This window comes from Aptenodytes patagonicus, chromosome 6 (assembly GCF_965638725.1).
Source record: "Aptenodytes patagonicus chromosome 6, bAptPat1.pri.cur, whole genome shotgun sequence".
Classification (NCBI taxonomy): Eukaryota; Metazoa; Chordata; class Aves; order Sphenisciformes; family Spheniscidae; genus Aptenodytes; species Aptenodytes patagonicus.
In genome coordinates this window covers 45,635,299-45,649,115 of record NC_134954.1, presented here as the reverse complement: position 1 = coordinate 45,649,115, position 13,817 = coordinate 45,635,299, and the positions used below count along the sequence as shown (strand labels likewise).

At 40.7% G+C, this 13,817-nt stretch overlaps 1 protein-coding gene across 1 annotated transcript in view; it reads right to left on the bottom strand.

The window, feature by feature from the left end:
* Positions 1–8,849: 8,849 nt before the first annotated feature.
* FAM117B (family with sequence similarity 117 member B) overlaps positions 8,850–13,817 on the bottom strand; it is a 35,832-nt gene continuing 30,864 nt past the window's right edge. The window contains exons 6-8 of the mRNA XM_076342383.1: positions 12,896–13,121; positions 11,924–12,044; positions 8,850–9,681 (exon numbers count right to left, since the gene is read on the bottom strand). Of these exons, the coding sequence (XP_076198498.1) occupies positions 9,363–9,681; positions 11,924–12,044; positions 12,896–13,121 (666 nt within the window). The 3' untranslated portion in view covers positions 8,850–9,362. The remainder of the gene's footprint in view (positions 9,682–11,923; positions 12,045–12,895; positions 13,122–13,817) is intronic.

Here is a 13,817-nt window from a genome sequence, read left to right as displayed (position 1 = left end):
TAAGTGTAGGAATTAATGAACAGTGTTCTACTTTGCTTGCAGTAATTAGTTTTTAATCTACTACTAAATTTTTTCTTTCCTACAAGCAATGTCACCGCAATGTGAAAGTGTTATTCATTACAGACATGTTCCTACGTTAATACAAGCATCAGTTACAGGGCTGTGGCTTCAGGTATGTGAAACAGGGTTCTGTAAACAGACAGTGCAGGAGGAGGCAAATAAGGCTTGTTTGGCAGGAGCAAGACTTCGAAAAAGGGAACATGCAGTGGTAATGAATCCAGCCTGTTTCAAGTGTGGGAGAGCTTCACCTGAATTATTTCCTCCACCCTATTCTAACTTTAAGTCTACCCTACACAGCACTTAACCAGCACATGTCTGGCAGCTGAACAGTGCTTCTGTAAATGCTCTATACAGAAGGAGTATTTTAAAACAGTAGCATTTGAAAAGTTTCAAAGTCTGGGTGTGATGACCATCTTACACAACTTCCAAATGCTGAGCAGAGAGCCAAGAGGAGGCAAGAGGACAACAAGGGTATAGGATAAAACACATGCAGCCTTGGCTTACAACTTCTACACCAATTTGCTATGCAGTCAGACCTAACTCTAAGAAAAAACTGAGATACCTGAGAAATTCTCCTAGCCGGTCTCCTGCCTGGTTCTCTCTCTCAATCTGAAGAAACAAAATGAGCAGCTGTTTAACTGAGGAACGTAACTCCTCACAACGACAACAGTGAATCAAGAATTGGAGGACTGTCATTGCTCACCACACAGAGTTACTCTTTCAATTCTCTTTGTCTTCATAGATTATCTTCATCAGCTTCTTAACGTGTCTTGCAGTTTACCTGTATGTAATACAAGGTGCGAAAAGAATTTTAACACCAGATGTATTTACAGTAAAATCATCCTTATATGCATGAAACCATAAATACTAGATTCATAATTAGTGGTGAGGCAATAGTTTAATGGAGAATGTAATCACAGCCTATTTAATAAAGAATCAGGTCCCATTCACCTGGAGACAGGCAAACTACAACTGAACAGGTGAAAAAGAATAAAATGTGAGAAAGCATGAAATACAGAAGACTCTTGTATTCTGCTCCAGACTTCAACAGCTGTGAATTCCTCTTTTACATTTTAACCAAGTAGTTTCTGAGTTAGGCGTGAATTTACCCATGGACGCTGGCTGTGAAATGCACACTCTTGGGAACTTGATGCTGCTGTCACTTGTCTCGGTTTTCACCGCCAAGTGCTCGAGCCTCACCGCCCAAGCCGCAGAAGGCAAAGGCGGGGACTGGGAGAATGAAGAGCCGCCCCCTGTGGGAGAACATCAGGTTCGAGACCACCTAAGGCACCTGAAGGTGCACAAGTCCATGGGACCCGATGAGATCCATCCGCGGGTCCTGAAGGAACTGGGGGATGAAGTTGCTAAGCCACTATCCATCGTATTTGAGCAGTCGTGGCAGTCCGGTGAAGTTCCCAGGGACTGGAAAAGGGGAAACATAACCCCCATTTTTAAAAAGGGAAAAAAGGAAGACCACCCGGGGAACTCCAGGCCAGTCAGTCTCACCTCTGTGCCTGGGAAGATCATGGAACAGATCCTCCTGGAAGCTATGCTAAGGCACATGGAGGACAGGGAGGTGATTCGAGACAGCCAGCGTGGCTTCACCAAGGGCAAGTCCTGCCTGACTAACCTAGAGGCCTTCTGTGATGGAGTGACTCCATCAGTGGACACGGGAAGGGCTACAGATGTCGTCTACCTGGACCTCTGTAAGGCCTTTGACACGGTCCCCCACAACATCCTTCTCTCTGAACTGGAGAGGTATGGATTTGATGGGTGGACTGTCCGGTGGGTGAGGAATCGGTTAGATGGTCCCATCCAGACGATAGTGGTCAACGGCTCAATGTCCAGATGGAGGTTGGTGACAAGTGGCGTCCCGCAGGGTTCCGTATTGGGACCGGTACTGTTTAATATCTTCATCAGTGACCCAGACAGTGGGATCGAGTGCACCCTCAGCAAGTTTGCAGATGACACCAAGCTGAGTGGTGCGGTTGACACGCCAGAGGGACGGGATGCCATCCAGAGGGACCTGGACAAGCTCGAGAAGTGGGCCCATGTGAACCTCATGAGGTCTAACAAGGCCAAGTGCAAGGTCCTGCACCTGGGTTGGGGCAACCCCCAGTATCAATACAGGCTGGGGGATGAAGGGATTGAGAGCAGCCCTGCCAAGAAGGACTTGGGGGTACTGGTGGATGAAAACCTGGACATGAGCCAGCAATGTGAGCTCGCAGCCCAGAAGGCCAATCATATCCTGGGCTGCATCCAAAGAAGCGTGGCCAGCAGGTCGAGGGAGGTGATTCTGCCCCTCTACTCTGCTCTGGGGAGACCCCACCTGGAGCACTGCGTCCAGCTCTGGAGCCCTCGGCATAAGAAAGACACGGACCTCTTGGAGCGGGTCCAGAAGAGGGTCACGAAAATGATCAGGGGGATGGAACACCCCTCCTATGAAGAAAGGCTGAGAGAGTTGGGGTTGTTCAGCCTGGAGAAGAGAAGGCTTTGGGGAGACCTTATTGCAGCCTACCAGTACTGAAAGGGGGCTTATAAAAAAGATGGGGGCAAACTTTTTAGCAGGGCCTGTTGTGACAGGACAAGGGGGAATGGCTTTAAACTAAAGGGGGGTAGACTGAGACTAGATATAAGGAAGACATTTTTTATGCTGAGGGTGGTGAAACACTGGCACAGGTTGCCCAGAGAGGTGGTGGATGCCCCATCCCTGGAAACATTCAAGGTCAGGTTGGACGGGGCTCTGAGCAGGCTGATCTAGTTGAAGATGTCCCTGCCCACGGCAGGGGGGTTGGACTAGATGACCTGTACAGGTCCCTTCCAACCCAAACTATTCTATGATTCTATGTATTGGCCCAACCCTTTCCACCAATGGAAAAGCACAAGGCAGCGCTGCTTTGAGGGGTACGCAGCGGAAATCCTTCAATTCCTCAAGAATCAGGGAAGTCTTCTACCTCTCTCTTCATTCTGGAATGAAATATAGCTGACAATGATTTTCCAGAAGGGGAATTGCTCCAAGCCTTTTAGACAAATTAGACTTAATTTTAATACAAGAGCTAGCAAGAAACCCCAAAAAACATAATTTATCTAGCTCACTATTTCTAGTGTAAAGGAGCCCTGGCTCCAACTCTGCTCATGAAGAAGCTTGTTTTGAGTGAACAGAAACACGTAGAATATGAGACTATTTCAACACACAACCTAAGTACCTTCCCAGGTAGTCTTCAGTGGTTGCATTCTACTGAATAGCAGTATGAACCTACCAGCAGGAATCCAGGTCTTTTTTCTCAGTCCTATTCCCACACCTTCACTCCCAGGAGAACACATGCTGAAATCTTCTGTTCCCAAAATCCAGGACTTGTGACATCTTCCCCTAATACTGGAATTGTAAAGTGCTCAGGAACTGACCAAACCTACTGCAGATGAAGATGGGGAAAGGCAGATTCTCAGGACTATTCTGAGGATGGCCTGGAGGAATAAGGGTATGGATTAATCGGAGATTTCCATACTGATGAATTTTCTCTAAAAGGGTTAAAAGTGCTTATTTTATTTGAAGTAAGTGCCTACTACCCTCAGGGTAAATCCTCAGGCAAATCTTCAGGCTGTCAGAGCACACAAAACCCCTCACTACTAAAAATAAATCCAAGATTAGCCCATAGCTTGAAGTGATGACTTTTTATTATAGGCAAAAAAAATTTAAAAAAAAAAAAAAAAAAAATCGCAAAAACATTCCGCTATTGCCGTTTGTAAAATTTTCACTGTTTTCAGTAAAACAGTTCACAAGTCAGAACTCAAGATTCAAAATAACATTGTGCAAAATAGTACTGGCATAACTACACATAGCAAAGAGACTAGTGTAAATCAAGAATTCCATTGAAATTAGTTGAGCTGCTCCAGTTTTACACCAGTGTACATCACCTCAGAATAGGCCCTTTTTGCAGAACATCCCTGGAATTCCTCTTGCTTGCAAAAATCGCCTTACATGCAACAAGTAACCTATCAGTACAACATACGCAAGAACACCCCCACAAGTTATCACAGTGTAACAGAGGAAAACGTATCAGCCCAATTTCATACAAAGGCAAATCTAATGGCAGTTTTGGACACCCCTTGACGGCTACCCTCAAAAACTGCACATTTCAATAAATGAAATAATTTAGAACAAAGCCAAGCAATATTCTTCTTTAACTATCAGTACTTTGACAATTAGGGTGGATGAGGTGTCCAGAAAGGTTTTTCTTTTTTTCAGCTTACTAGATTTTCCGAAGAGAGTTGTTTCAAAAGGAATTTGTGTAAGAAATGTTAACTTGCAGTGTTATCAGGCCAAGTCCTCTTCTGCAATTCAGACAGACCCGTCGACGCTACAGAAGTCTCTGTAGTCAAATACAAATCCCAACAAAGAACTATAAAACAAAGACCATACCTTAAGTATTTACTGATGACATGCAATGAAATCAAGCAAGTGGTAACAGGACTCCATTTACATTTGGAGCATTCAGAAAAAGACTGTTGCAGTTCAGTTGGGGTACAGGACTGGAATTTCACAAAACACTCGTGAACAGTTAACATTCTCTCCCCACTTGACTTGACGCGCCAAGTAAGTGTTTCAAAACAATGCATCTAGGTCATTCTCTGTATAAACAAAATGCTAAGAACAGAACTGATTCACAGTTGCTGAACACTCACAAACTCATATCAAGAAAATATACAGGTACATTTGCAATAAATGGTCATTTTGTTTTCCTGCATACCCAGGTTTAGAAAAACAATTCCCTAAGAACTCTTTGATCACAACGAAACCAATTCTTCCACGGTGCTTTTCACCTCCCTAGGTTAGGAAAGGCATACCTTCTATTACCTTTTCTAAGAGCTAACATTCTTGCTTTAATACATGCCAACCTGGTTTGGGTCTAAGCCATAACGACATCTTTAGGCTATGACATTCGATGAAAGGCACACACTTGAACTACGGAATTATATGGAAAAAGCACAGTCCTGACATTCTCAAGTGTTTGGATGCTTTCATGTCAAGGGTCTTTTTTGCAGGTTGTATTCGTTTCATGAGAACAAGTAAGAATGACACACAAGCTTTGCTTTGGAGATACGTGTAAGCGCGCATTAGTTCTGGATGAGAAGAGGTCTGCAAGTCTGTCTATAAAAAGAAAGATTCTTACAAATATCAGTCCCGCCTCAAACCATAAAGATAAAAGCAGCAGACCTACGCAGACTGTATGCGTGCATGCGCACAATGAGTCAAATGGAAATCAAGATACCTAAGAAGTCACCCTGCAGCACTGATCTTTGTAACTGCAAGTCTCTGGTGACTTCCTATGCGTTCTCCTTCACCCTTTCAGTTTCACAGAGAAGCTGTCGGGTACTCAGCAAGGAAACATTCAGCAAGGAAATATGGACATCACTGGCAGTGAGTTACTGTGAAGACATCAGTTAGCATTTCAGAGATGGCAAGGAGAGAACAGATGATACTTCAGCAAGGAATTATTGCTGTACCACTGAATTCTATTAAACTCAATAAGCAACAAGAAGTTAGGCCTGAGGCAGAAGAAAGCTTAAGAGATATGACTTTTTTTCCTTCCCAAACGGCTCAGCTTCAGTGTTTTCCAACAATCTCAGATTCTGAATTCCAGTAAATTGTATTTTAGAATAAACCAAAAAATAGCCCTGAGACCAAACATACTTTAAGAGCTGCTATTGCTTTACGTAAATCAAACACAGCAATCATTTACTTCCACAGTGTGCAATATTTAGTTTTCACTCCCTTTTTTCCTCACTTGGGATATGCACGTGTAACCAAGAATTTCTTTCCAAGATATATGTACTCAAATATTATGTGTTACTTTTCCAAGTACTTAAATTTGTTGCCACAGGATTATGGCACCAAGCAAGGAAAGAATAGCTGAAGCAGGTCGAACTTTAACAAAGAAGTACTCTTCCCTTGTGCCTTGAGTTTTTTAAAAAAGGATTCCAATAGTCACAGCTGCCACCACGGACCTTCATTACAACAATGACCTCCTTCCTTGTGACTTATGTACAATTTACAACTGGAGGAACACCATTTAGTATATCTCAAAATCAACTGTCAGTGTTACTGAACACTGCCACCAGCCTTTAAGTGTGGCTAGAAGTGTAAAATACCAAGAAAACAAGAGTATCAAGTCTGTCAAGTTGTGCATAAAAATAGACCTTTAATTTTTCTTAAGCTACAAAGTAGGCAATCAAAGAACTGACTAGGTCTATGCATAGTTAGGATTTAAAGTATGCCAAAAGAACTTGAACTCTTTCAGTAAGACTGTGCTTGAGTAATGCATGGGTCACCCCCCAAAAAAATGGAATATCCCACTCTATACATAAAAGAATTTTTAAAAAGCTCCATGCAGTCTCAAATCTATTTTGAAATTGGTTTAAATACTTTATCTAACAGCTCTGCTATGGCACAAGACAGCACATAAAAAGTTTAAGGCTAATTTTTGTATGCACACATGTAAAAGCTGGTCTCGGAACAAGTGCTGTCATATTTTCTTAATTCTGAGTCTTAGTGTGGATTCATAATAAAGTAGAGCTGCCACGGCAATAGTAGAGTTGTCCTGCATATAAAAAAGACTGAACGTTGTCTGCAGTTTGTTTTTATAAAAAAGCAAAAACCTCACACATTTACATTTGGTTTTTATCAGAGCAGCTCACTAATTTGTACAGTACATTGTCCAATAACGTACAATGGAAACTACCAAAGACATGCTCAAGTACTACAACAACAGGTGCAAAAGAAAGCCCACTGCTATTTGGGAGAGTCACTCTGTGATGAAAACAAACATCAGAATGCAGTTTTGGTGAAGTCAGTTAAGTCTCAAGGCTGTAATAAAGACAATTTGTTAACTTTAGCCCTTTGGTTCTTAACCATTCAGTTAAGATCTCCTGATAAAGCACTAGGCAGTTTGGCATTGATGGAGAAGCTCTTTACATGCTACTGTTACAGAAATAGAAAGACTGACAAGCACTTCCTTCACCTGAATGATCTGATCTTCCATGAATCCAGTCATACCAGGTTTAAACAAACCTATCTAAAGCAGTAAATTTTAGACTTCAAATTGCACTGTAACTGTTTCAGAAGAAACTAATTAATATCCACAAAACCTAGAAAAGAATTATCAACTGGCCAAATGACACAAATTTGATGCACAAAGCCACTTATTTTAAAACTCTGTCCCTCAACAACTTCTTCAGTGTAAATCAGAGCTGTTACTTCAAAACAGAATTGTTTAGTCCCATCTGCACAATCCTATCTATTTTGATGGGAAGAAAGATATTAAACCAAATTCTGGTTTGCTAATTTACAGGTCTAATATTTTAATACTTCCTGGTACATTTTTCATTTGCTGAATTTTTGCATGATGTTTTAAAAAGGGGTTCATTATACTATGAACACAGCACTTGCGCATGCTAGTGTGATTTACACTTACTTGCTGAGTAAAGTACATTGCTATCAGTTATTTACGTAGGACGTAAAGGAACAGTAAGTGTGCATCAAAACTATGATCATTATCTGCACAGGTATGGAGGGTTTTTTTTTCTCCTATGTGAAATGTTTGCAACCAAATTTAGCATATTATGCACTGAACAAAATTGTTATATTTGCAGTATCATCTTTAAATAGACATAGTTATTAGGGGGCCTGAGTATGCAACTGATCCATGGAAGCTATGTATATGCAAGCCAGTGAGAACTGCTCATGTGTAACAGACCAAAATTCACACCCAGAGACTGTCCACAATGACACTTACTTTGAAATTACTGAATCTAACTCTGTAGAAGAGGTACAAGGTCAACTTGTTTTATAAGTGGATATGACACTGGTATTTAGGTCACTGCAGTTTTTTGCATACCTATTTGTATTTACTCAAACCCAAGTAATGCACTGCAGGAACACGAGAAACCTCACAGAAGTTCCTGAACAGTTTCCGTTTGCAATTGCCTTTCCCCCCCATTTTCATCTTTTATTATAATTTCAAAGGAATCAAACTGCTGCATATCAGGACAGACCAGGTATCAAAAAATCCTCTGTTTTACATGCCAGCCTAAGTTGCTAGTCAAAAAGGGAGAACGTATCTGCTGCTGTAAACTTCTGTGGAACAGATACCATGCCTGACAAACCATCACCTTCAACAGACACACAAAGCACCACCGTGACAAAAGGGAGGAAATCATGCACAGCTATTTCAGTATTATGTGGCCGGGGTCTATAATACAGTGATTAGTCACGTCAGAGCAAATTCGTGCCAAGAGTGATTGATGATTCAGGCTAACTCCTTAAGTAGCCAAGCAAGCCTGTAAGAGGCAAGCGGCATATTTTCTGGAAGAAAGTATACTGAGTAAGAGGATAACATGTTTTTTCCTCACCCCTGCACAAAAATCCTATGGACAAATAGAACAATACCAGGGCAAGTGCTGTAAAATGCAATTTTCCAGCCAATAAACCAACACTGGTGGGAATTCTGTGAAGGAAGGAGTTTTAAGAACGTGACTTACCTGAAGTACAAACTTCCAATATCAAATAAATGTACACTATATACTAACATTGCTTTTTGGATACTCTTGTGTTTTAAAAGTTTCAAACTTATTAACTTGTCTTATTTTGTTTAGGGCTGAGGCTGTTCAGCAAGGTCACATAATTTGAGGCTGCTGAAATACTTCAGCAATCCTTTGGTCCCAGCAGCTGTAAAACAGCCAAGTAAAAAAGAACCTTCCATACGAAAAAAAAAAAGCGGGGGGGGGGGGGGTCGTCACCAGGAAAGTGTCTTCTAAACACCATCTGCTACGCACCAGAAAAGGCAAATTTTTGTTACAAAATACACATTTTCATACAAAAGACATCTTGCAAAACCATCTGATTGCCCCTCCTTCTACAGATTACAATGGTAAATGGGATCAGCTGGTTGGTCTTGAGATTTTTGTCTTAATGGGAAACAAAGTCAAAGGACACACAGCATCACAACAACTGGTCCTTTAAATAGCAAAGGATTATGACAGTCTTTGTTTTCACCAGTGTTTAAAAAAGCAGGAGAGAAACAGAACCAGAGTCTTCATAAGCAGAAAGTGCAACAGAGTATCAGCTGCTGCATCCTCCTGAACTTCTCAATGTGCTACCAAACTGTCAATTATACAAACAGTTCAATTATGACAGTGCCATAACTTGTTAAAACAATGCAAATAGTGTGATCAGAAAGGTCCAGTCAACTGGTTCCAATTTTTTCCCCAGTAGTTGTCCAGACAAATGTCAAGACAATCTAAATCTATCCTTCAGCTTCCTCAATATGTCCCGATTGCTGGAGTAGAGAGGTCTGTGGTATTACTGTACTCGTTCCACGAGAGATCCTGTCTTGATCTGTGTTTGTAGACAAGGAGGCCATAGAAATGGGCTGTAACAAACTGGGCGTCATGCCAGAGGAGACAGTCAGGCTGTGTGTAGTGCCCTTAAGTGTGAGATCCTGTGTGGGAAGAAGCGGCTTGAGGATGCTGACAAGACAGAAAGCAGAGCCACTTTTAGGAATGAAATTCACTTTGTTCTTGTCAGGGCAGTAGAAGGCTGGAATTTCATGCAACGGCTTTGGCCTAGAAGTAAAATACACACAATTTTAACACAATAGTTTTAAAATGACATTGAACAATCAAATGCTGTCAATGGCAGGTATGTACCGCTGAACACATCACCAGAGACAGGTTGAGGTTTAAACTTGAAGTATTTCAGCTACTCAATAATTCCTTAATGACACTCCTACCACATGGCAAATAGCAAGATGGTTTAAACTGCTTCTTTACATATACTACGAGATAAACAGCATGTTCTTAGGGCAGGCTGTCTCCAAACCCAAAGACGACACTAACTTCATGTTGCAGGTCACAAACCCTGTCCATGAACTGGCATATCCAATATATGAGAAAGTATCCTCCAACACGTTCTCCAGAAACTTTCACAACCCAACAAGTTCTGCCCCATACAGACACTCTTTATACAGCAAGCCTTGTGAAAGAAAGCCGGCGTAGCAATGTTCCTAACATTGCATATCTTAGAGCTGTTCATGATCATAGGGCGATCCCCTTTTCTAGACTTTTGCCTCCTTTGCATGTTCACCTGAGTGTGGCCTGAATCTCTGTAAAAGATGAGCAATGCAGAGAGTAAAATGTAGTATCCCTGAAGTGGCATTCATGATCAAGTACCTATAACCTGGGAAGGAAGCGTGGAACACACATTTAGATCCTGACTTGCAGTTTTGCAATCTCAGCATATAATTCAACCAACTCAGAGACATGCTTTATGAAAGACAGAGCTGGAAGGGAAATTGTGGATAGCACAGAAATGCCTCCTGTGTCTATCTCTAACCCTGCAATGTAAATCTACTAAGCTAGTCTAACTCTACTTTAAGACAATACTATGGGAATCTATTCCAAAGCCTCTCTTCCCTGCTGGAAGATAACCGTTAGAAATTTATACTCATTTTTAATTGTTGCCAGTATTGCCCTTTAGCCTATAACCTCCCCCTCTCTCCATGTGTTTGCAAGACAGCCATATGCACTTCTGTCTTCGTTCTACTAGGCCAAGCAAGCCAATCTTTCAGTACTCTGAAAAGCAATTCTGTTCATGAAATAGGATACATTTCCATATTAGCCGATTCTTCAAGTGTCCAGAAAATTCAGCCCCATTTATAATTTTTTTCCCCAAATGAAAATGCTGTAAAGTTAAAACAGAAATAATGTTAAACAAAGGTTGAGCTTTAAATAGTTACACTTGTATTCCATGTACAAATGGAATGCAAGTATCAGATGTGAGAAAGACACTGCAGTCTCATGCAAAAATCTAAGAACTGCCGTAGCTAGGTAAAAACTTCTGTAGAAGCCTGTTTCACTCTACAGCAGAACAGTCCCACAGCTATGCAGCAAGGACATCCAAAATGAAATGCAAATGCAAGTCAAATCACAATAGAGTATGTTCTTGGAGCAAGTAGAGACTATCTAATCTGTTGGCAACATAGCTTACACACTCTAAAATAGAGACAGGTAACTTAAGTTACTGTAACCCTTTCCACATTGCCATGAAGAGGCCACAGAGACCTCTCCAAATCCATTTGCAGAGATCAGAGATGGAAAATACACAAAGGCAGCTATGATTTTTTTTAATTACTACTTATACTAGATGGCATCGTTGAGGTAATATAGGCGTAAGAGAATTATAACCAAATTACACTCCTTGTGTGACAAAATGCATTTTTTAACTATAGGTTAAGATTCTTGCATCCAAGTGACATAAGGGTATAAAAACTCCACTGAAAAAAATAACAAAACATAAAACCCCCAGAATATTGCCAAATGACAAAGTTGGCTTTTTCAGAATAACCAAAGCATCAAATACACAGGGTCAAATTCACCCCTCTGTCACTAAGTTTCACAACTACATAGATGTAGCTGAAAAGAATATGGTCTTCAGAGTCTAGATTACTGGATGTGCCTGTCAAGCTGTGACATATATTAGCTGATGCACCTGCATTACAGTTTATTACATCTCTCTGTACCTTATTATTTGAGTTCCTCCCGCACTATCTGCCAGGTAAGAGACAGTGCTCTCAAGTTATGCTGGTTTTAAAAAAAAAAAAAGTCTCTCAAGATTTTGATTTTAACACAAAATTCCAGCAATAAAATACATACATACCAGTATATAGTCACATAAAACAACAGAGATCAGGCCATTAGCATGGTTTTAGTAACTGGACTAATAATTTTGATCTGACACATAATCAATAAACCAAAGGGTAACTCTCAATGTTGAATGTTATTTCTTATGTAGTAAAGATCAACTTACAAGCTTTCCTCAAAGACTTTCACCTTTTCACAGCCCTCTGGAGGTTCACGCTTGAACATGTAGCTGTTGTTGGGTTTTGGTGAGGTAGCATATTTTGGCAAGGGAGAATTATTCCCATTCTCTGCAGGAACAGAGTATCTCATTACTTAAATGCATCAAACTATAAAAAAAACCCCACACCAATAACCATCTTTAAATGCCCCCAAATTGAAACCCACTTCATTACCAATGTTATAAAATTAAGAAACATTTTCATTCTCCTCCAAGTCTTCATTTGCAAATAAGCTTTCTTATCTCAATCCCTTTCCTCCTTCCTATTTCTCCTTATGTCATTTTCAGGCTCTTCTGCAATCTCTGTTCATTCATGGACACTTTCAGTTTGTAACTGCAAACCTGAATCTATGGTCCTGTGCCATCATCATCTAGCCAAAAGAAATGAGCAGAGGCCATATTCATTAGAAACCAGAACAGGTTTATGCTGAATTATAAAATTTTCCTAGTATATCTAAGAAGATTTCTGGTAAAAAAGAATAATTAAAAAACCCCAAACACTTAAACTTTTACGGGTGCATGTATGAAATGCTGGAAGATTGCCCATTTTGTACGAGACCATAAAAAATACCTGACACAAGCAACAGGACTAGCCTACTCTGCTGTTCCACCTGTCGCTGTACACTCTTGCTTCTTCAGCTTGCTTAAAGTACTTGAAGAATCTATTATTTAAAAACAAAAACTTGTTTGGGAAGCATATTCCTCAGTCACATCTATCCAGCTTCAATTACAGAGCACTAGATATGTGTGCATACACACAGTATTTGGAGCAATTTGGAAAAAACAGATCACTTACAAAGAAAAAGCGTTCTACCATTTCTCCATGGATATGGGAAACAAACCCCCTTTTTTACTACATGTTCATGCACATAGCAATAAGTTAAAGTTTAGCATTGTTGAACTTTTAAAGTTACACAGTACCTTTATCTCTGGAATCAGCAAGAAGATCATCTGTAGAACATGGACTTTCTTCACTACCTTCGTTAGAGATGGTAAGAAATGAGGTTGGAGATACTGACTGGGAGCGGCTGCTGTTGTTACTACCCCTGTCTGCTCCACCAGGCGTTTGGGTATCAATGCTGCGAGTACTACTACTACGCTGAACCAACGGAGGTGGTGCACGGTGCCCATCTGGAATATCTTGAGGCTGTTAAAAATAAAAAGATATCAGATGGCTGCTCTTGTCTGGTTAGCAATTTCTTTAAATCCGGTAATGTCGAGGGGTTTTTTGGGTTTCATAAAACTGTTTGAAGTAGAAAATCTTATTCATTACACAAGACTCCAACAGAAAATAAAGTAAGTCAGGTTCGGAAACTACGGACAACTGTTTTCAAGATTTCACAGAATCAAAGAATTGCTGCAGTTGGAAGGGACCTCTTGAGATCATCTAGTCCAACATCCCTGCTCAAGCAGAGTCAGCTAGAGCAGTCTGTCCAGGACTGTGTCCAGTCGAGTTTTGAATATCTCCACAGACTGTGATTCTACAACCTCTCTAGGCAACTTGCTCCAGTTTTGAACGCCCTCACACATTTGAAAGACAGACAGAAAGGTGTTTTTCTTGCATTCAGATTGAATTTAATGTTTTTTAATTTACGCCCACTGCCTCTTGCCCTGTCATCGGGCACTATTGAAAAGAGTCTGGCTCCCTCCTCTTCATTCCTGCACATCAGATATTTATACACATTGATAAGATCCCCCTGAGATTTCTCTTTGCAAGGCTGAACAGTCCCAGCTCTCTCAGCCTCTCCTCATATGAAAGATGTTCCAGTCCCTTAATCATCTTTGTGGCCTGTATTTCTGATACTTTATTACTAAATTTAACTCTAAAAATACCTAAAAATAA